This window comes from Cherax quadricarinatus, chromosome 59, assembly GCF_038502225.1.
Source record: "Cherax quadricarinatus isolate ZL_2023a chromosome 59, ASM3850222v1, whole genome shotgun sequence".
NCBI lineage: Eukaryota > Metazoa > Arthropoda > Malacostraca > Decapoda > Parastacidae > Cherax > Cherax quadricarinatus.
The window spans coordinates 15,731,790-15,755,578 of NC_091350.1; the positions used below are offsets into that span (position 1 = coordinate 15,731,790).

Sequence of the window (23,789 nt, forward strand, 5' to 3'; positions counted from 1 at the left end):
AGAGAGTATGAGTCCGAGGATCAAAATGGGTGTGAGTACCTGTATTTAAAACATGGAGGGGGTGGGTGGCAAGAAAAGCCTCTAACTGAATTCCACTGGAATCACAGTGAGACCCCCCCCCCAGAGGAAATGGTGGGCATTAAAATCACCAAGTAACAGAATCGGTGGCGGTAATGACGAAACAAGGAAGGCAAAATCCGGAATAGATAATGCCCGAGAGGGAGAGAGATATAAAGAACAGAGCGTATACCACCTATGTAAGTGGATACAGGCTGCTGTGTAATGCAGCGAAGTATGAACAAATAGCTGATGGTACGGAATATCAGTGCGGAGAAGAAGGGCACTTTCATTAAAGGTCCCATCAGGAAAAGGATCTGAAGAATACAATAAATTATAGCCTGAGATGTGAGAAATAACAGCAGAGTGTAATTTTGGTTCCTGTAAGCAAACACCAACAGGGGCAAACTGGGAGAGTAACATCTGAAGCTCACCCCGATTACCCCTGAGGCCGCGTATATTCCACTGTAAAAAGGCCATGATTGGCAATGATAAAGATACTTGAAATCCGCAGGTAAGGGTTCCTACGGACTAGAAGGGTTAGAAAAGTCCACATGCGGAGGCAGTGGAAAATGTTCAAGCAGCGAAGGAACGGTGCGCTGTGAAGAAAGGAGTTGCGCAGATGGAGCAGAGGAGAGAGAAAGAGCGGAAGTTGGATCAGTGTCCATTGATGGTTTGGTCTCTGCAATATATTCAGAGATTGCTTCAAGTGTTTCGGAATTCAGAGATGTCGTATGGGAGACAATATTGGGAATGGTAGGGGGAGGATGAGTAAAGATTGGAACTGTATTGGACTGTACCAAGGTAGGGGGGGGGGGCGAAAGGGTGGAGGGAACTGGAGAAGCGTGGCAGGGGACAGAAGAGGCAGGAACCTGGGAGGTGGCAGAAGAGGAAGAAACTTGGGAGGGAACAGGGGAGGAAGGTACATTACGAGGAGGAGGGTGAACCTCTGCACTTGTAACTGAGCCAGTGAGAGGGGAAGAACTAGGGACAGAGACAGGGAGGGTAAAATGAGGAGGTGGAAGATGGGTAGGAGGTGTTACCGAACCTTTTTTTGACTTTTGAGAAGTAGAGGGACGATTGGGAGGAGGTGTCGTACGAGGTCTCGTCGATACCGAGGCTTGTGAGAGAGAACTCGAAGAAGCGAGATTAGACTGAGGCGTTGAAGTAGGGACGTCTGAGCTGAGGACAGCAAAAGGATTAGATACAGGAGTGATTATGGGAGAGGTAACCACAGAGGTGGGTGTAGAAGATGGGATACTAGAAGTGGGGGGACGTTTTGAAACACGGGAATAAGAAACACGTGGGAGTCTCCCTTGGAGGCGGAGATGAGAAACTGCCATGGCATAAGGGAGACCTTCTGTCTCTTTGAGGTAACGGATTTCCCGCTCGTTTAAATAGACCTGACAACGGCGAGAGTACGAAGGGTGAGCCTCATGACAGTTAAGGCAAGAGGGAGATCGATTGCAAGACGTATTAGAATGGTCATCGGCACCACAGACTGAGCATTCGGCGATAGATCTGCAATATTTTGCTGGATGGCCAAATCGCCAGCAATTTCTACACTGTTGTGGTGTAGGGATCACCTTTCGAACTTGTAACCGATGTCCTGCTATATAAACTGAGGATGGGAGTTCTCGGCTGTCAAAAGTTAAACGAGCCACATTGCTAGGGTATCGTCTCCGCCCACGGGCAGGAAGAACTTAAGTGTCTACCTTGAGGATTGGGAGATCTTGGAGTTCCAGCTGTTCTAGAATGTCGGTGCCACATGTCTGGAAATTTTGTTGAACTATGGTATGGGGCAGAATGACGGTACCACTACAAGAATTGAGGGAATGATGTTTTTCAAGAGTGACAGGAACAGTATCGATATGGGAAAGACGAGAGAGCTCATGAGCCTGGGTAGCATTCTGTATGGTAATGATGCGCATACCGCTCTTAAGAGCATGAAAAGAAATATCTTTACCAACATGGCGTAGGAGTGCCTTGCCAATACTATGGTCAGAAAGATGGGCAGTAGAGGAAGTTGGTCGTAAAGTGAAGAATTTAGTCCACTGTTCAGTCTGAAACTGAGCGTGGAAAGGTAGTGAAGGACGTGTCGATCGTTTCTGAGAAGAACGAGAAGGTGGAGAAGTATCATCAGCAGGTAATTGTCGTTGACGTTTAGGCGTGGGACCAGAGTTGGTCCGACATGGAACGGGTCGGCGATTTGAAAATTGCCGCACCGTAGAGGGAGAGGCCGGAAGCATAGTCAGAGGAGAGCGAAGGTCCGATAAATCGAAGGAGTCAGTCGAGGCCTCAGTACCTGAAGCGGGTGAGGAAACAGCACCGGCAATAGGTACAGAGGCATGAGGAATGTCTGAAGAGTGGTCCAAAGACGAGGCGGGGTCAGAACGGGGTGCGGTATCAAGAAGGGGCCCGGGGGTACCAGGTTCATGGACTAGGGCTGCCATGGTTAGGTTACTTCTTTCTTTTTGTTTTTAAGAAAAAAAAAAGAAAAGAAAATAAAAATAAAAAAAAGAAAAGGGGGGACCGGGGAGGGATAGGTCCTAGGAGGAATGAAAGGGCCAGAAATCTCCCTCCGCGCCCAAGAGGACCTCAGCACCGCAAGTAGCGCAGATGCAGCATGGAACCCATGCCATACCCTACCCATCAAGCTAGTAAACTAACAATCCGGGATAGCAACCTCACATCTGCCGAGCTACCTCGGACAAAAGAGAGGGCGGCCGGATATCCGCCACAAAGCATACCTCCTTCGGCCACCACCCCCAGAATCCGAAAGGTGGCTTCCAGAGATACACTCGTCGCCCTAAAGACACCCAAAGCTACTCCGGGATACCGGAGAGGGATCGGGACATCCCCAGGCGATCCAGATTCCACGGCAAACTACGCCACCGCTAAGAACCTCAACGGAATGGGATGGACCCCGGTATCCTTTCTCCTACCTAGGAACTAGCTCGCCTGTGGGAGAAATCCCAAAGGACAAAAAGAGGAAGGGCAAAAGGGAGGAGTGGGGAGGAGGAGGAGGAAAGGAAAAAGGGGAGGATGGGATAGGGGAGGGGAGATTGGGGGGTAATTAGGTTCGGTCTGAGGAAGAAGACCGATAGGTCTAATTCCTCAGACCAAGAGCCTCTTCACCACGCCAAGGAGCCCCCCTTGAAGAGGAGACTATTGCAATACTGTAATAATTGTACAAATAATGTCAACCCATTCATGACTGCATATTAGAATGGCTAGTTGGACATTTATTGGACGATGACATCATTCGTTTACTTCTGAACATCGGCAAAAATCAAACATTTCCCCTAATTTGAGCTCCATTTCCAGAGTCTTTTTATAGTAAAACCAATCAAAATTACCTCCATTTCTATAATGCTTTCCATTCCATCAAATGAGACCAAGAAAACGAGAATACAACCACAAATACTATGCGAAAAGAGACCACAAAATCGGCATTTTAATTAAAAAAAAAAAAACTCTCTCATTATGCACTGCGTGCTCCAGGATTTTTTTTGTATGGTGCACACTGACCACACAGACCCATTCTTTCACATGTGGGCCTACCAGCTTTCTCCTTCTCGATTTGAAGCCGCTAGAATTTATGGTATACAGTGGACCCCCGCATAACGATCACCTCCAAATGCGACCAATTATATAAGTGTATTTATGTTAGTGCGTTTGCACGTGTATGTTTGGGGGTCTGAAATGGACTAATCTACTTCACAATATTCCTTATGGGAACAAATTCGGTCAGTACTGGCACCTGAACATACTACTTAAGTGAAAAAATATCGTTAACCGGGGGTCCACTGTATATACGTCAACCACGGTAGCTCGTAAGACGTATACATACGACCGAAACAGCCAAAGGGTTAAACTTGTATCTTGGCCTGTGGAATGTCTCCCAATTGACCTAACCAATGTTGTCTTTAATGCCAGTGATGTCATTCAAGGTTAACCATTACTCTAAGGGAAAAAAGAAAATGGGAGAACACTAACCCCTCCAAAGTCGAACAGTAGCTAGGGGAATGAGTGGCAATTAGGTTTGATCCAAGTTAAGGAGGTTGTATCTGATTTCTTAGATCAAAAGTCCTTTATCAGCATCAAGGCACTTAGAGGGGTCAAGGTTAACATTCAACATTTGATACCCCACAGTGCAGCAATTAGGCACATTTAACCTCCACCTATCTATATAGATACATCTAGGGTCAAATCACTATCAGGGAGAGAAATTCCTTAACTCAAGAGGTCTTTACTGATGTCACCACATTAGTTTTCCATCTCCCTCAACGAGTTAGGGTGCAAATACTAACCAATCAATCTTACTGCAATATCACAGTTAATTGAATACACACGGCTTCATGTCCATCTTGTCTTCACAATTCTTTGATCTGTTATAAATGGGCCATTTCCAACAAAAATTCTGAACACTACTGCCATTCCTGGCATACCCAAGGATGAAAATTATGACTGGATCAGTCATGCTTTCAGTTTAGACTGTACCAGCATTGAAAGAGTAAGTCAGTGAGAGAATAACTAGCATTAAAAAAAACTGTAGTGTTGAAGTATTATCCACAACCATCTTTGATAAGTTTTGCATGGGTTTTCTGTACATACAAATCTAAAATGTCATTTGTTAATCAAAGCATCACACTACAAAGTAAAATGAAATGCAATTTCTTCTGTACATCATATATTTGAGAACTGAATTAAATTAAAGGAATCTTTGCCCTCTGTACAAATCACAAAACACTGAAGGATTCCCTAGTACAATGGAAACTGCACTTTAAATATTATTTATAATACATCTTGTGGGTGACTGCGAGTGATCTAGGTCAGTACCAAACCAAAACATTCCTCAGAACTGTCAGGCTCCAGATCCTCACTGCACTATACATGTATTTCATCAATTAGTCAACTTGGGTAGTTAATTTAATCATATACACTAGCAAGGGCGAGTTCAGGTTTGTCATATCCCAGTTCTTCTGGTGTACTGATACCCAGCTCCTGTAGGGTCGGGTTGATCTCCTGTGGGGAAAAACTCCAGTTGTACTATTTGCTAAACATGAATAAAACTATGAATATGTGAGCATATTACCTTAAATTCATTTTTTTTTTTTTAAGAAATTACAAGCTACAATGTCAAAATTAAGTGGTGAAGTCACAAGTTAACGTCTAACAATGGATTGAGAAACCCACCTGAAGAATGTATGGGTAAATAGCCTTTTCTTTCCTACCACATTTTTCCCTGACTGCCTCCAAAAAGCGTACAGCTAGAGCAAAATCATTGTTGCGCCTGCAGGCCTTCAAGGCAGCTATGACAATCTTGGGCTCTGGTACCAAATCCATACCACACAAGTCATTCATAGCCTGAAAACGAAGACTAATTATTTACACTGTATATACAACAAAACTAACATTAAGCATTTATTTATATTTATGTAAGCTCAGCATCTTAAAAATTTACTAACACACAGTAATTGCATTTCATTTTACATATGCATAAAGGATGGGTAGGGCAAAGATTTACAACTACTAAAGTAAAAGTAGGAATTTTAAGTCAACAATAAATAAACTTAATGTTTAAAAATTAAAGCGAGTTATAGTCACTGCACGATCCAAGAAAAGCATTCTACAAGCCCAACTCCTACCTCAAACACCAAAAACTGTAGCATGGTGTAGCATAAGCTTCTAATGCAGTAAAAGATTTATCAGCATTGAAGATCTGAAGACAATCAAAAGAGGTATTCACAAGTTATTCCATGCAAACTAATACCCTTATCTTTACAATGCAAGCGGCAAGCTGACACCTACACATCTTAAAGCTGAAACCTTCCAGTAAGAAAATCTCTGTTTAAAACAAATCAGAAAGACATTCTCTAGCTATCATACAAAGACAAATATCCTGGGATACACAAACACCGAAGTCTGAAACCATCTCAAAAGTCACATTCTCAAGTTATCAGAACTGAAGGTCTAAAGGCAATAGGATTAGGCTTTCACATATTTTAATGGGGAAAACTAGTGTTTTATTTCAACTGTCCATTTTTAATGAAATTGGCAAATTGGCACTATACAGCCCAAAATTAACCCAAATTTTTCTAAGATTCACCAAAATTTAAGGTTTGAAGCTGGTCAAAGGAGGCAGTTTCCAGTTTTGGAATGCAAACCCAATTTAATACAATTGGGAAATTAGAACTTTCATGACCCAAAATGAATGCTAAGCTTCCTTTGAGAACACAAGGATAAATGTCTGAAGCAAACCATAAGTTACACGAGGAGAGATTTATGGTCTGGTGTCTACACTTTGCCAAATGGGTTAGATTTACTGCTGCAGCACCACCCACTTGCTTTTGGCTACAATTTCTATTACTGAAAAACAGCAGTTTGCAAACATAAAGGATCAGGATACAGTCCACTACACTGATGCCCCTAAATAGAGTACACAGCCATACAGACAAGACTTTTTCCAACAAGTCGGCCATCTCCCACCGAGGCAGGGCGACCCAAAGAGAAAATACTACTTCCATCATTATTCAACGATTTCACCTCACTCATACATAATCATTTTTTTTGCAGAGGTGCCCAGATAACAGTTTAGAAGCATATATACAGTAGGGCCCCGCTTTACGGCATTTCACTAATGCGGTCATTTCAAATTATGACCAAAACTCGCTATACGGCTCCCCCCACCTGACTTTCCAATATGGTCACCGCGCCCCACCCTGTTTGTTTACATTCTCTGTGAGCTCAGTAAGCACCAAGTCTCTCCATTTTGTCTGGAAACTCCAAAATTTCAAGTGTTTGTATATGTGTGTGTGTGTGTGTGTGTCTGTCTGTGTGTGTGGCCGTGTGTGTGTGTGTGTCAGAATACATATGTATATGTATGTATGTATATATGTATATATATATATATATATATATATATATATATATATATATATATATATATATATATATATATATATATATATATATATATATATATATATATATATATATATATATATATTTTTTTTTTTTTTTCTTTTTTTTCAACAAGTCGGCCGTCTCCCACCGAGGCAGGGTGACCCAAAAAAGAAAGAAAATCCCCAAAAAGAAAATACTTTCATCATCATTCAACACTTTCACCACACTCGCACATTATCACTGTTTTTGCAGAGGTGCTCAGAATACAACAGTCTAGAAGCATAAACATATAAAGATACACAACATATCCCTCCAAACTGCCAATATCCCAAACCCCTCCTTTAAAGTGCAGGCATTGTACTTCCCATTTCCAGGACTCAAGTCCGACTATATGAAAATAACCGGTTTCCCTGAATCCCTTCACTAAATATTACCCTGCTCACACTCCAACAGATCGTCAGGTCCCAAGTACCATTCGTCTCCATTCACTCCTATCTAACACGCTCACGCACGCTTGCTGGAAGTCCAAGCCCCTTACCCACAAAACCTCCTTTACCCCCTCTCTCCAACCCTTTCGAGGACGACCCCTACCCCGCCTTCCTTCCCCTATAGATTTATATGCTTTCCATGTCATTCTACTGTGATCCATTCTCTCTAAATGACCAAACCACCTCAACAACCCCTCTTCTGCCCTCTGACTAATACTTTTATTAACTCCACACCTTCTCCTAATTTCCACACTCCGAATTTTCTGCATAATATTTACACCACACATTGCCCTTAAACAGGACATCTCCGCTGCCTCCAACCGTCTCCTCGCTGCTGCATTTACCACCCAAGCTTCACACCCATATAAGAGTGTTGGTACTACTATACTTTCATACATTCCCTTCTTTGCCTCCATAGATAACGTTTTTTGACTCCACATATACCTCAACGCACCACTCACCTTTTTTCCCTCATCAATTCTATGATTAACCTCATCCTTCATAAATCCATCCGCCGACACGTCAACTCCCAAGTATCTGAAAACATTCACTTCTTCCATACTCCTCCTCCCCAATTTGATATCCAATTTTTCTTTATCTAAATCATTTGACACCCTCATCACCTTACTCTTTTCTATGTTCACTTTCAACTTTCTACCTTTACACACATTCCCAAACTCATCCACTAACCTTTGCAATTTTTCTTTAGAATCTCCCATAAGCACAGTATCATCAGCAAAAAGTAACTGTGTCAATTCCCATTTTGAATTTGATTCCCCATAATTTAATCCCACCCCTCTCCCAAACACCCTAGCATTTACTTCCTTTACAACCCCATCTATAAATATATTAAACAACCATGGTGACATTACACATCCCTGTCTAAGACCTACTTTTACCGGGAAGTAGTCTCCCTCTCTTCTACACACCCTAACCTGAGCCTCACTATCCTCATAAAAACTCTTTACAGCATTTAATAACTTACCACCTATTCCATATACTTGCAACATCTGCCACATTGCTCCTCTATCCACTCTATCATATGCCTTTTCTAAATCCATAAATGCAATAAAAACTTCCCTATCTTTATCTAAATACTGTTCACATATATGCTTCAATGTAAACACCTGATCTACACATCCCCTACCCACTCTAAAACCTCCTTGCTCATCCGCAATCCTACATTCTGTCTTACCTCTAATTCTTTCAATTATAACCCTACCGTACACTTTTCCTGGTATACTCAGTAAGCTTATTCCTCTATAATTTTTACAGTCTCTTTTGTCCCCTTTCCCTTTATATAAAGGGACTATACATGCTCTCTGCCAATCCCTAGGTACCTTCCCCTCTTTCATACATTTATTAAACAAAAGTACCAACCACTCCAACACTATATCCCCCCCTGCTTTTAACATTTCTGTCATGATCCCATCAGTTCCAGCTGCTTTACCCCCTTTCATTTTACGTAATGCCTCACGTACCTCCCCCACACTTACATTCTGCTCTTCTTCACTCCTAAAAGATGGTATACCTCCCTGACCAGTGCATGAAATTACTGCCTCTGTTTCTTCCTTAACATTTAAAAGTTCCTCAAAATATTCTCGCCATCTACCCAATACCTCCATCTCCCCATCTACTAACTCCCCTACTCTGTTTTTAACTGACAAATCCATATTTTCCCTAGGCTTTCTTAACTTGTTTAACTCACTCCAAAATTTTTTCTTATTTTCATTAAAATTTCTTGACAGTGCCTCTCCCACTCTATCATCTGCTCTCCTTTTGCACTCTCTCACCACTCTCTTTACCTTTCTTTTACTCTCCATATACTCTGCTCTTCTTATAACACTTCTGCTTTGTAAAAACCTCTCATAAGCTACCTTTTTCTCTTTTATCACACCCTTTACTTCATCATTCCACCAATCACTCCTCTTTCCTCCTGCCCCCACCCTCCTATAACCACAAACTTCTGCCCCACATTCTAATACTGCATTTTTAAAACTATTCCAACCCTCTTCAACCCCCCCACTACTCATCTTTGCACTAGCCCACCTTTCTGCCAATAGTCGCTTATATCTCACCCGAACTTCCTCCTCCCTTAGTTTATACACTTTCACTTCCCTCTTACTTGTTGTTGCCACCTTCCTCTTTTCCCATCTACCTCTTACTCTAACTGTAGCTACAACTAAATAATGATCCGATATATCAGTTGCCCCTCTATAAACATGTACATCCTGGAGCCTACCCATCAACCTTTTATCCACCAATACATAATCTAATAAACTACTTTCATTACGTGCTACATCATACCTTGTATATTTATTTATCCTCTTTTTCATAAAATATGTATTACTTATTACCAAATTTCTTTCTACACATAGCTCAATTAAAGGCTCCCCATTTACATTTACCCCTGGCACCCCAAATTTACCTACTACTCCCTCCATAACATTTTTACCCACTTTAGCATTAAAATCCCCAACCACCATTACTCTCACACTTGATTCAAAACTCCCCACGCATTCACTCAACATTTCCCAAAATCTCTCTCTCTCCTCTACACTTCTCTCTTCTCCAGGTGCATACACGCTTATTATAACCCACTTTTCACATCCAATCTTTATTTTACTCCACATAATCCTTGAATTAATACATTTATAGTCCCTCTTTTCCTGCCATAGCTTATCCTTCAACATTATTGCTACTCCTTCTTTAGCTCTAACTCTATTTGAAACCCCTGACCTAATCCCATTTATTCCTCTCCACTGAAACTCTCCCACCCCCTTCAGCTTTGTTTCACTTAAAGCCAGGACATCCAGCTTCTTCTCATTCATAACATCCACAATCATCTCTTTCTTATCATCTGCACAACATCCACGCACATTCAGACTTCCCACTTTGACAATTTTCTTCTTCTTATTCTTTTTAGTAATCTTTACAGGAAAAGGGGTTACTAGCCCATTGTTCCCGGCATTTTAGTTGACTTTTACAACACGCATGGCTTACGGAGGAAAGATTCTTATTCCACTTCCCCATGGATATAAAAGGAAAATTAATAAGACCAAGAACTATTAAGATAAAATCAAAGAAAACTCAGATGAGTGTGTATAAATAAATGTGTACATGTATGTGTAGTGTGACCTAAGTGTAAGTAGAAGTAGCAAGACATGCCTGTAATCTTGCATATTTATGAGACAGACAAAAGACATCAGCAATCCTACCATCATGTAAAACAATCACAGGCTTCGTTTTACACTCACTTGGCAGGACGGTAGTACCTCCCTGGGTGGTTGCTGTCTACCAACCTACTACCTGTTTAAAACAAATCACTAGCAAAATCATATATATATATATAATATATATATATATATATATATATATATATATATATATATATATATATATATATATATATATATATATATATATATATATATATATATATATATATATATATATATATATATATATATATATATATATAATAATTTTTTTTTTTTTGTTTTTTTTTCCTCAAGTTGGCAGTCTCCCACCAAGGCAGGGTGACCCAAAAAAGAAAGAAAATCCCCAAAAAGAAAATGCTTTCATCATTCAACACTTTCACCACACTCACACATAATCACTGTTTTTGCAGAGGTGCTCAGAATACAACAGTTCAGAAGCATATACATATAAAGATACACACCATATCCCTCCAAACTGCCAATATCCCAAACCCCTCCTTTAAAGTGCAGGCATTGTACTTCCCATTTCCAGGACTCAAGTCAGACTATATGAAAATAACCGGTTTCCCTGAATCCCTTCACTAAATATTACCCTGCTCACATTCCAACAGATCGTCAGGTCCCAAGTACCATTCGTCTCCATTCACTCCTATCGAACACGCTCACGCACGCTTGCTGGAAGTCCAAGCCCCTTGCCTGCAAAACCTCCTTTACCCCCTCTCTCCAACCCTTTCGAGGACGACCCCTACCTCGCCTTCCTTCCCCTATAGATTTATATGCTTTCCATGTCATTCTACTTTGATCCATTCTCTCTAAATGACCAAACCACCTCAACAACCCCTCTTCTGCCCTCTGACTAATACTTTTATTAACTCCACACCTTTTCCTAATTTCCACTCCGAATTTTCTGCATATTTACACCACACATTGCCCTTAGACAGGACATCTCCACTGCCTCCAACCGTCTCCTCGCTGCTGCATTTACCACCCAAGCTTCACACCCATACAAGAGTGTTGGTACTACTATACTTTCATACATTCCCTTCTTTGCCTCCATAGATAATGTTTTTTGACTCCACATATACCTCAATGCACCACTCACCTTTTTTCCCTCATCAATTCTATGATTAACCTCATCCTTCATAAATTCATCCGCTGACACGTCGTCGTAAGCTTCTGTCTTTTATGTGCGGGTTATTTGTGTATCTGAAAACATTACTCTTTCCATACTCCTCCTCCCCAATTTGATATCCAATTTTTCTTTATCTAAATCATTTGATACCCTCATCACCTTACTCTTTTCTATGTTCACTTTCAACTTTCTACCTTTACACACATTCCCAAACTCATCCACTAACCTTTGCAATTTTTTCTTTAGAATCTCCCATAAGCACAGTATCATCAGCAAAAAGTAACTTAATTCCCATTTTGAATTTGATTCCCTATAATTTAATCCCACCCCTCTCCCGAACACCCTAGCATTTACTTCTTTTACAACCCCATCTATAAATATATTAAACAACCATGGTGACATTACACATACCTGTCTAAGACCTACTTTTACCGGGAAGTAGTCTCCCTCTTCTACACACCCTAACCTGAGCCTCACTATCCTCATAAAAACTCTTTACAGCATTTAGTAACTTACCACCTATTCCATATACTTGCAACATCTGCCACATTGCTCCTCTATCTCCACTATCATACGCCTTTTCTAAATCCATAAATGCAATAAAAACTTCCCTACCTTTATCTAAATACTATTCACATATATGCTTCAATGTAAACACTTGTTCTACACATCCCCTACCTACTGAAACCACCTTGCTCATCCGCAATCCTACATTCTGTCTTACCTCTAATTCTTTCAATTATAACCCTACCGTACACTTTTCCTGGTATACTCAGTAAGCTTATTCCTCTATAATTTTTACAATCTCTTTTGTCCCCTTTCCCTTTATATAAAGGGACTATACATGCTCTCTGCCAATCCCTAGGTACCTTCCCCTCTTTCATACATTTATTAAACAAAAGTACCAACCACTCCAACACTATCCCCCCCCTGCTTTTAACATTTCTGTCATGATTGCATCAGTTCCAGCTGCTTTACCCCCTTTCATTCTACGTAATGCCTCACGTACCTCCCCCACACTTACATTCTGCTCTTCTTCACTCCTAAAAGATGGTATACCTCCCTGACCAGTGCATGAAATTACCACCTCCCTTTCTTCAACATTTAAAAGTTCCTCAAAATATTCTCGCCATCTACCTAATACCTCCCTCTCCCCATCTACTAACTCCCCTACTCTGTTTTTAACTGACAAATTCATACTTTCCCTAGGCTTTCTTAACTTTTTTAACTCACTCCAAAATTTTTTCTTATTTTCATTAAAATTTCTTGACAGTGCCTCTCCCGCTCTATCATCTGCTCTCCTTTTGCACACTCTCACCACTCTCTTCACCTTTCTTTTACTGTCCATATACCCTGCTTTCCTTATAACACTTCTGCTTTGTAAAAACCTCTCATAAGCTAACTTTCTCTTTTATCACACCCTTTACTTCATCATTCCACCAATCACTCCTCTTTCCACCTGCCCCAACCCTCCTATAACCACAAACTTCTGCCCCACATTCTAATACTGCATTTTTAATACTATTCCAACCCTCTTCAACCCCCCAACTACTCGTCTTTGCACTAGCCCACTTTTCTGCCAACAGTCGCTTGTATCTCCCCCGAACTTCCTCCTCCCTTAGTTTATACACTTTCACCTCCCTCTTACTTGTTGTTGCCACCTTCCTCTTTTCCCATCTACCTCTTACTCTAACTGTAGCTACAACTAAATAATGATCCGACATATCAGTTGCCCCTCTATAAACATGTACATCCTGGAGCCTATCCATCAACCTTTTATCCACCAATACATAATCTGAAGATTGAGACACTTATGCAGTATATGGGAATCTTTATTCAGGAAACGTTTCGCCGCACAGTGGCTTCATCAGTCCAATACAAAGAGGAAGGCGTAAGGAGAGGAGGAGTATGAGGTAATCAGTCCCTCAACCTGGAGTCGATGTGTTCAGTCCATCAATCTTGTAGAATGTACAGCATAGGGCCGTAGACGTGGCTTATATACTGTAGTGAGGTGAGGTGAAGCAGGTGGAGGCGGGGTCATAGTGGTACCATCCACTAGTCGAAGTAGGTCTTCGTCCAAAGGATGAACAAGTGTTGAAAAATTCTTTGTAGCAAGATCCCATGATGCTGCAGTGTCTGACAGTTGTGATGAATGGTTTGAAAAACCGACAAGTTGAAGATTGAGACACTTATGCAGCATATGGAAATCTTTATTCAGGAAACGTTTCGCCGCACAGTGGCTTCATCAGTCCAATACAAAGAGGAAGGCGTAAGGAGAGTAGGTCGAAGACCTACTTCGACTAGTGGATGGTACCACTATGACCCCGCCTCCACCTGCTTCACCTCACCTCACTACAGTATATAAGCCACGTCTACGGCCCTATGCTGTACATTCTACAAGATTGATGGACTGAACACATCGACTCCAGGTTGAGGGACTGATTACCTCATACTCCTCCTCTCCTTACGCCTTCCTCTTTGTATTGGACTGATGAAGCCACTGTGCGGCGAAACGTTTCCTGAATAAAGATTCCCATATGCTGCATAAGTGTCTCAATCTTCAACTTGTCGGTTTTTCAAACCATTCATCAATACATAATCTAACAAACTACTTTCATTACGTGCTACATCATACCTTATATATTTTTTATCCTCTTTCATAAAATATGTATTACTTATTACCAAATCTCTTTCTACACATAGCTCAATTAAAGGCTCCCCATTTACATTTACCCCTGGCACACCAAATTTACCTACTACTCCCTCCATAACATTTTTACCCACTTTAGCATTGAAATCCCCAACCACCATTACTCTCACACTTGGTTCAAAACTCCCCACGCATTCACTCAACATTTCCCAAAATCTCTCTCTCCTCTACACTTCTTTCTTCTCCAGGTGCATACACGCTTACTATAACCCACTTTTCACATCCAATCTTTATTTTACTCCACATAATCCTTGAATTAATACATTTATAGTCCCTCTTTTCCTTCCATAGCTTATCCTTCAACATTATTGCTACTCCTTCTTTAGCTCTAACTATTTGAAACCCCTGACCTAATCCCATTTATTCCTCTCCATTGAAACTCTCCCACCCCCTTCAGCTTCATTTCACTTAAAGCCAGGACATCCAGCTTCTCATTCATAACATCCACAATCATCTCTCTCTTATCATTTGCACAACATCCATGCACATTCAGACTTCCCACTTTGACAATTTTCTTTTTCTTATTCTTTTTAGTAATCTTTACAGGAAAAGGGGTTACTAGCCCATTGTTCCCGGCATTTTAGTTGACTTTTACAACACGCATGGCTTACGGAGGAAAGATTCTTATTCCACTTCCCCATGGATATAAAAGGAAAAGTAATAAGACCAAGAACTATTAAGATAAAATCAAAGAAAACTCAGATGAGTGTGTATAAATAAAGGTGTACATGTATGTGTAGTGTGACCTAAGTAAGTAGAAGTAGCAAGACATACCTGTAATCTTGCATATTTATGAGACAGACAAAAGACACCAGCAATCCTACCATCATGTAAAACAATTACAGGCTTTTGTTTTACATTCACTTGTCAGGACAGTAGTACCTCCCTGGATGGTTGCTGTCTACCAACCTCTGATAATTATACTTATGTATACCTGTACCTAAATAAACTTACACTGTGCTGGCATGCAGGTACACATTAAAATCAGTAAGAGTGTCTTATGTCTCCAGACGTCATATTAGTAATGATAATAATTATAGTCTCATTTAAATGTCGTATATTACGTTAATATACACATTTTCATTAATCCATCTATGATATTTTTTCAAAATTATATAATAAACACGATGCATAACAAATAAGATAAATACACCCCACAGTAGAATAAATAAACAAATATGAGATGTGGTAACCAGATAACTTGTACAAGTGATGGCAAGAATAACATTTTCTCTAATCTAACATAAGAGAAAATGTGTTACTGGGGATAACTGTAGAAAATTATTCCTTTCGTATGTATGTAAATAAGTTTATTCAGGTATACACAAATACAGTTACAAAGATTATCATACATAACATATGTGTAGAGAACCTAGGATAACCCAAAAAAGTCAGAGTGACTTATTTCCATTGCCTTCACTCAGAGCGTCATTTCTTCTCAAAATGCTGCTACATGAGAATGGGAGTGTTCTTTATTTATTCTACCATATCAATGTAGAGAACCTGTACACAATGTAACTTGCACACAAACCAGACGTGTACAGTTTGTTTACAAAACTTGCCTTCACCTGGTTTGTTTACATTACTCTGCACCTGTCCTCTCTCATGCACTCATTCTTTCTCTCTCTCATTTATTCGTTTTATCTCATTTACTTACTCCTGACCCTACATTAAGACTACAAATATTTTAAGGTAAGTAATGAGTGGACTGTATATACATTTTATCGCTCTGAGATGCTTAAATATCATAGAATAGTATGTGTGGGTGGGGTGGCCTGGCATGGTAGCCCAGCTGACTACCATACATACCACACTTGATTTCTTACAATAAATACTACTTGTCTCACCCTAGATTAAGACTAAATATTTTAAGGTAAGTAATGAGTGCACTATGTATGTATTGTACTTTTTTATTGTTTTCTGATGCCTGGTTCTATTGCTAACTTAATATATGTTAGTGTAAACTTGCTATCTAGTGTTTGCATGCATTTATAAGGGGAAAAAAAGGGTGTTCCACTTTACGGCGGTTTCCGCTTTATGGCGGTAGCCTGGAACCTAACCTGCAGTTTAAGTGGGGCCCTACTGTATAAAGATATACAAGACATATTAAAGTGAATTGCAGGATAATTAAGATGTACAGTAATTACCTGTACTCCAAATATTAGCAAGATAAATAAAGCTGCCCATAAGGTATGGTATACAAATAAAATATGAACAATTCTCAGAACCGAGCACTAACCTTCCGAATCTCCCAGCCATCAATATCAGACCTTGAAAAGTAAGCTTCATATCTAGCATCCAGTTCCTCATCTGTTTCTGTTGAATGCTTGGACATGCTGCGGCCGACAGTTACTGTAAGAAGAAAAGTATGCTCACATACTGGTACATGCTTCAGTTTGTGCCAAAACCTTAGGAAAATTGAAAAAATAAAAGATTTTTTTTTTATTTTAACAATAACAGACCTATTCACCATGGCTCGGCTGGCAATGCTCTTGCTTCATAGGGTGTCCATGGTTCAACTCCTGGCATGGGTTAAAACGAACATGCTTCCTTACACCTCCTGTCCCAGTTTATTTAGCAGTAAGCAGGTACCTGGGTTGCACCCTGGGGGACAAGATTAAAGGACCTCAGTGGAAATATGAATCCTCAATGATGTACTGACTTTCTTTGGTTATCCTGGTTAAAAATCCAAACAAATCTTATCTTGTGCAAACAGAAGAGAAAAATGTTTAAAGGAACTAGAAAACATGAATGTAATACACCAAAACTTAACTGGAGACATTCTAAGTGATTTAGCATTCAAGGTAAACTACTCAATATGGTGAAGGGACAAGGAAAGGTGGATTAACAATACTGTATTGTTAATAGCTGCACCAAAATAAGTACAGTAGTACCTCGGTACTCAAACAGCTCCCAACTCCAACAATTTGCTATTCAAACGCTTCGTTCGGTAAAAAAATTGCTTGGAAGTTAACAGTTTGCTCGGCACTTGACCAAACAATGTACGCAAGTCCCCTCACAGCTGTCGCTCGGTGCAAAACTCCATTGAACTTCGCTGTAAACTAACAGCCAACCAAAAAGAGAACTGGTTAGAGCCATAACAGATGAAAAAAACTCATTGTTGAGAGGGTTCATGGAGATATGGATGGTTGGAGATAAACACACTTGTTGGGTGGTAACACACATTAGCGGAGTGCGAGAGGGAAGCCCAGCCTAGCCTATTGATGCTTGTAGGTATCCGTGAACTGAGGGGGGGAGAGAGAGAGAGCATCTGACGCTCACATGCAGCATCACGTGACGTCACACATGCTAGCCGCTAAGTGTAGCAAAGGGATCATCTACGTAAAACATGTGGATGGTACTCTGATACTCTAACATACACAGGGGATCAGCAACTATGCTGACATCATGGCAAAATATGAAGGAGGTGCCTGTGCATATGACCTTCCTACCAAGTTTCATATGGCGAAGTCTACGATCTCTACAATACTAACAAATAAAGAGGCCATTAAAAAGGCTGATGTTGAAAAAGGAGTGAAAGCAGTTACAAAACAAAAGGTCACAAACAAATGAAGTAGTTGAGAAATTATTGTCTATTTGGATCGATGAAAAAAGTTAGCTGGTGATAGTGTTTCTGAGATGCTTCATTTTTTTAGATTTATGCATGCTAGGATGTAAACTGTTTACAAGCCTACCTGGAGTTTACCTGGAGAGGGTTTCAGGGGCCAACGCCCCTGCGGCCCAGTCTGAGGCCAGCCCTCATGGTGGCTCAGGGTCTGATCAACCAGGCTGTTACTGCTACATTATTCCTTACGAGAAGAATTCGTTCAGTACTAACAGATCGGCACTTGAACAGCCTTCTAGAATAAATTAAGTTCAAGTACAGAGGTACTACTGTACATAATCTTTTAACATTTGAGTAACCCACAAAACTTTTGCATTTATATTTTAAAATGTCCATAGCTATACATGTCATTTCCCACATATTAGGGCTAAAATTACAACTTATAAGGCCTCGGTTAACAACAATCTAGGTAGAAAGATGCATCAGCTGAGCTCTAGCTATTAGTTACCAACCAATTTTCCTTGTGCAGACAAGGCAAGACAGCACCGAGGTGCCATAGTTGAGAGTTTACCTGGAGAGAGTTCCGGGGATCAACGCCCCCGAAGCCCGGTCTGTGACCAGGCCTCATGGTGGATCAGAGCCTGATCAACCAGGCTGTTACTGCTGGCTGCACGCAATCCAATGTACGAGCCATAGCCCGGCTGGTCAGGCACCAACTTTAGGTGCCTGTCCAGTGCCAGCTTGAAGACTGCCAGGGGTCTATTGGTAATCCCCCTTATGTATGCTGGGAGGCAGTTGAACAGTCCTGGGCCCCTGGCACTCATTGTATTGTCTCTTAACATGCTAGTGACACCCCTGCTTTTCATTGGGGGATGTTGCATCGTATGCCAAGTCTTTTGCTTTCGTTGCAAGTGATTTTCGTGTGCAAGTTCGGTACTACTCCCTGTAGGATTTTCCAGGTGTATATAATCATGTACCTCTTAAACGTGCGTTCCAGAGAATACAGGTTCAGGAACTTCAAGCGCTCCCAGTAATTGAGGAGTTTCATCTCCGTTATGCGTGCCGTGAAGGTTCTCTGTACGTTTTCTAGGTCAGCAATTTCACCTGCCTTGAAAGGTGTTGTTAGTGTGCAGCAATATTCCTGCCTAGATAGAACAAGCAACCTGAAGAGTGTCATCATGGGCTTGGCATCCCTAGTTTTGAAGGTTCTCATTATCCATCCTGTCATTTTTCTAGCAGCTGCAATTGATACAATGTTATGGTCCTTGAAGGCGAGATCCTCCGACATGATCACTCCCTGGTCTTTGACGTTGGTTTTTCGTTCTATTTTGTGGCCGGAATTTGTTTTGTACTATGAAGTAGTTCTAATTTCCTCGTGTTTACCATATCTGAGTAATTGAAATTTCTCATCGTTGAACTTCACATTGTTTTCTGCAGCCCACAGAAAGATTTGGTTGATGTCCGCCTGGAGAATTGCGGTGTCTGCAATGAAAGACACTGTCATGCAGATTCGGGTGTCATCGGCAAAGGAAGACACGGTGCTGTGGCTGACATCCTTGTCTATGTCAGATATGAGGATGAGAAACAAGATGGGAGCGAGTACTGTGCCTTGTGGAACAGAGCTTTCCACCGTAGCCGCCTTGGACTTTACTCTGTTGACTACTACTCTGTTCTGTTTGTGAGGAAATTATAGATCCATCGACCAACTTCTCCTGTTATTCCTTTAGCACGCATTTTGTGCGCTATTACGCCATGGTCACACTTGTTCGAAGGCTTTTGCAAAGTCTGTATATATTACATCTGCATTCTTTTTGTCTTCTAGTGCATTTAGGACCTTGTCGTTGTGATCCAATAGTTGAGACAGACAGGAGTGACCTGTTCTAAACCCATGTTGCCCTGGGTTGTGTAATTGATGGGTTTCTAGATGGGTGGCAATCTTGCTTCTTAGGACCCTTTCCAAGATTTTTATGATATGGGATGTTAGTGCTATCGGTTTGAAGTTCTTCGCTACTGCTTTACTGCCCCCTTTGTGGAGTGGGGCTATGTCTGTTGTTTTTAGTAACTGTGGGACGATCCCCGTGTCCATGCTCAGTCTCCATAGGATGGTAAAAGCTCGTGATAGGGGCTTCTTGCAGTTCTTGATGAACACGGAGTTCCACGAGTCTGGCCCTGGGGCAGAGTGCATGGGCATGTCATTTATCGCCTGTTCGAAGTCATTTGACGTCAGGATAACATCAGATAGGCTTGTGACAGTGAAAATAGTGACAGTGAAAATATCAAAGAAATGGCAATGCAGGGAGACTGAAATGCACTGTTACCAGATATCATATATGGTGTACCCAATTATGAAATAAAGGTTTCCATGAACATTGGAAATCATATTAATCAGGTTCAACTTTTGCAGGGGTCCCCAGGGAGGAGGGGGGCTGCAGGGGATCCCGGGGAGGAGGGGAGCTGCAGGGGTCCCCAGGGAGGAGGGGGGCTGCAGGGGTCCCCGGGGAGGGGGGGGATGCAGGGGTCCCCGGGGAGGAAGGGGGATGCAGGGGTCCCCGGGGAGGAGGGGGGATGCAGGGGTCCCCGGGGAGGAGGGGGGCTGCCGGGGGCCCCGGGGAGGAGGGGGGATGCAGGGGTCCCCGGGGAGGAGGGGGGATGCAGGGGTCCCCGGGGAGGAGGGGGGATGCAGGGGTCCCCGGGGAGGAGGGGGGCTGCAGGGGTCCCCGGGGAGGAGGGGGGGCTGCAGGGGTCCTCGGGGAGGAAGGGGGGGGGTCTGCAGGGGTCCTCGGGGAGGAGGGGGGCTGCAGGGGTCCTCGGGGAGGAAGGGGGGGTCAGCAGGGTTCCTCGGGGAGGAAGGGGGGGTCAGCAGGGGTCCTCGGGGAGGAAGGGGGGGTCAGCAGGGGTCCTCGGGGAGGAAGGGGGGGTCAGCAGGGGTCCTCGGGGAGGAAGGGGGGGTCTGCAGGGCTCCTCGGGGAGGAAGGGGGGGTCAGCAGGGATCCTCGGGGAGGAAGGGGGGGTCAGCAGGGATCCTCGGGGAGGAAGGGGGGGTCAGCAGGGATCCTCGGGGAGGAAGGGGGGGGCAGCAAGGATCCTCGGGGAGGAAGGGGGGGGCAGCAAGGATCCTCGGGGAGGAAGGGGGGGGTCAGCAAGGATCCTCGGGGAGGAGGGGGGCAGCAAGGATCCTCGGGGAGGAGGGGGCAGCAAGGATCCTCGGGGAGGAGGGGGGCAGCAAGGATCCTCGGGGAGGAGGGGGCAGCAAGGATCCTCGGGGAGGAGGGGGAAGCAAGGATCCTCGGGGAGGAGGGGGAAGCAAGGATCCTCGGGGAGGAGGGGCAGCAAGGATCCTCGGGGAGGAGGGGTAGCAAGGATCCTCGGGGAGGAGGGGCAGCAAGGATCCTCGGGGAGGAGGGGCAAGCAAGGGGCATCCTCGGGGAGGAGGGGTAGGGATCCTCGGGGAGCAAGGATCCTCGGGGAGGAGGGGCAGCAAGGATCCTCGGGGAGGAGGGGCAGCAAGGATCCTCGGGGAGGAGGGGCAGCAAGGATCCTCGGGGAGGAGGGGCAGCAAGGATCCTCGGGGAGGAGGGGCAGCAAGGTTGAAGAATACTAACAACGGTCTCCCTCAATAACAAACCCCAAATATAGGAAACGTTCTAGCTAGTCAGTTGAACCAGTCAAACGTTACTTTTGGTGAAAATACTTATTACATTAAAAACTCGGCACTAAACACGTACGAGCCCTGCTGCTTTTAGCCTAGTCAAAACAATAATAAACAATGTTGAAAGAGCCGGAGAATCCGTGGTCAGACATCACTCACCCAAGTGTGGTTAACTAGTGGCCACGTAAGGCCATAGTGGCGCAGGTGTGGCCTAGGCATACCTGCAGGTAGTGTAGCCTCCAGCGTGGAGGTCCTGGCCACTTGGGAGAGCCTAGTAAGTGCTAAACGGAACATTGTGAACTATAGCACCGGCTGCTGCTGCTGCAGTAATGGTCGACTCCTCGGCCTCCAACAAATATCACACACCTGCCTAAAACATTATTCAAGTTTATGTATTATATAAATTGTTTTGCTTTAATTTTTAATATTTTATTAATTTTTAGCAATTATTCAAACCAATATTATCTCATCCTGATTAATATTTTTTCTATGGTTTTATGACATATCATCAAACAGGAAACGGGAACATGAATGAATAATTTTTAAGGTTTACGACTTATCATCTGTCAAGAACATAAAAACCGCTATCTACCATAATATAAACAAAGGCACATCCATTGTTCTTGGATATAAACAAATTATAATACAAGCGATCGAAGTGCGCAGTACATCAGCTACATTCCAGGTACAACACCACAGCTCATTCATTACCTTTATAACTTGCCATGGTTGTGACCAGATCTACCTGGAGTTCATTACCTTTGTAACTAGTTCAGCTATCATAACTTTGGAGTCCAGTCCCTGGACCCATTATGTACCTCTGTAATCTTTTGACTACCGCCCACAGGATGGGTATGGGGTGCATAATAAACATATTAAACTAACACCACAGCTAACATAACCTGTATGCAATACACATGCAACACAATGTACACACACCATAATACGCACTACTACTACTACTATTACTACTACTACAGAAAGTAATACAACAGTCCCAGCGGAGTGGAGGGATCAGGAGCTAAGGATCGACCCCTGCACCCGTATATAGGCGAGTATAACACAATACACAATCCAGCAGCGACTGAAGCATGAGGAGATATCTCCTAGATACTGAAAAATGAGAAATACACCTTAGATACTGAGACGAGAGAAACATATTACATACTGAAACAAGAGAGATACATCTAAGATACTGAAACGAAAGATACATCCTAGATACTGAAACAACAAAAATCTAGATTGTGAAGCATAGCATCCTTAGGCACTGAAACATAACATAACCGTTTAAATTTAGTCAGAGTTGGTCCTGAGAAAATATAAGAATGTTAAGTTATGAGAAGACCGGAATGAAGACACTAGCTACGCTAACTACTAAATCACACAAGCACGAAGACCTGCCCCACCCCCGCCATAAGGTGTACGGTGCCACTGTTGTAGGACTGCAATCATCCATCCCCTGCAATAGGGATGGAATCACTGGGGCCATTAATTGTAACCCCCTCTCGAACATCACTGATCCTACCAATTTTCCTTAATAGAAACAGTGTATCATGCCAAAACAAATACAATCCCATTTGTGGAAAATTGCATTTACTTGGATGTATCATTATTTACATAACAGTAAATGAACAAAGATAATTATTATTTATCAGTTAGACAAGTAGGAATTTGGGACACCTAGGTCGCAAAAATGTCCCCCTTCGATACCTACCACTGTCATATCCACAAGTTGCTCTGGACCTATTAATTACCAATGAAATATGTATAACCAGGAATACTGGTAAATATATAAATTTTGTGGACTGTATATTAAAAATAATAAATGGTTATATATATACACAATTACATAACAGAAGGAAAATATATCTTAATATCACTCACCAATTTGACTGGAGATTAATGTGTCATGTACAGGACCTCCCCTTTTGCCTACACTTATGAAAAATTTATTGACCAGAAATTAAACATAATTTAGACAGCTTATCTGAGGTTCCTGGAGTTGTCCTGTCCTGTCGCCTGATACTCAAATTATGCAGGAATGCACATCCAACAATT

The 23,789-nt window shown here is 42.3% G+C and overlaps 1 protein-coding gene across 2 annotated transcripts; it reads right to left on the minus strand.

The window, feature by feature from the left end:
- Positions 1-4,733: 4,733 nt before the first annotated feature.
- COX5A (Cytochrome c oxidase subunit 5A) lies at positions 4,734-22,101 on the minus strand. Of its 2 annotated transcripts, none has more exons than XM_053791038.1 (4): positions 21,953-22,101; positions 16,757-16,869; positions 5,257-5,427; positions 4,734-5,085 (listed from the first exon to the last, which is right to left on the minus strand). In XM_053791038.1, exons 1-4 carry the CDS (start codon positions 22,023-22,025, stop codon positions 4,990-4,992), a joined length of 453 nt encoding a protein of 150 aa, XP_053647013.1. In that variant the 5' UTR covers positions 22,026-22,101; the 3' UTR covers positions 4,734-4,989. The 2 variants fall into 2 exon arrangements, with proteins under 2 accessions (XP_053647013.1, XP_053647014.1); XM_053791039.2 differs by lacking the exon at positions 21,953-22,101 and adding an exon at positions 16,988-17,103.
- Between the last annotated feature and the right edge of the window lie 1,688 nt (positions 22,102-23,789).

Bases quoted from the DNA above. Each gene is read 5' to 3' on its own strand.
- COX5A (XM_053791038.1), bottom strand. From the start codon at position 22,025: ATGTTCCGTTTAGCACTTACTAGGCTCTCCCAAGTGGCCAGGACCTCC. The intron at 5,428-16,756 runs GTTAGTGCTCGG...CTTCGTTTTCAG, and splicing joins ATGGCTGGGAGATTCGGAAG to GCTATGAATGACTTGTGTGG. The intron at 5,086-5,256 runs GTGGGTTTCTCA...TTTTCCCCACAG, and splicing joins TTTACCCATACATTCTTCAG to GAGATCAACCCGACCCTACA.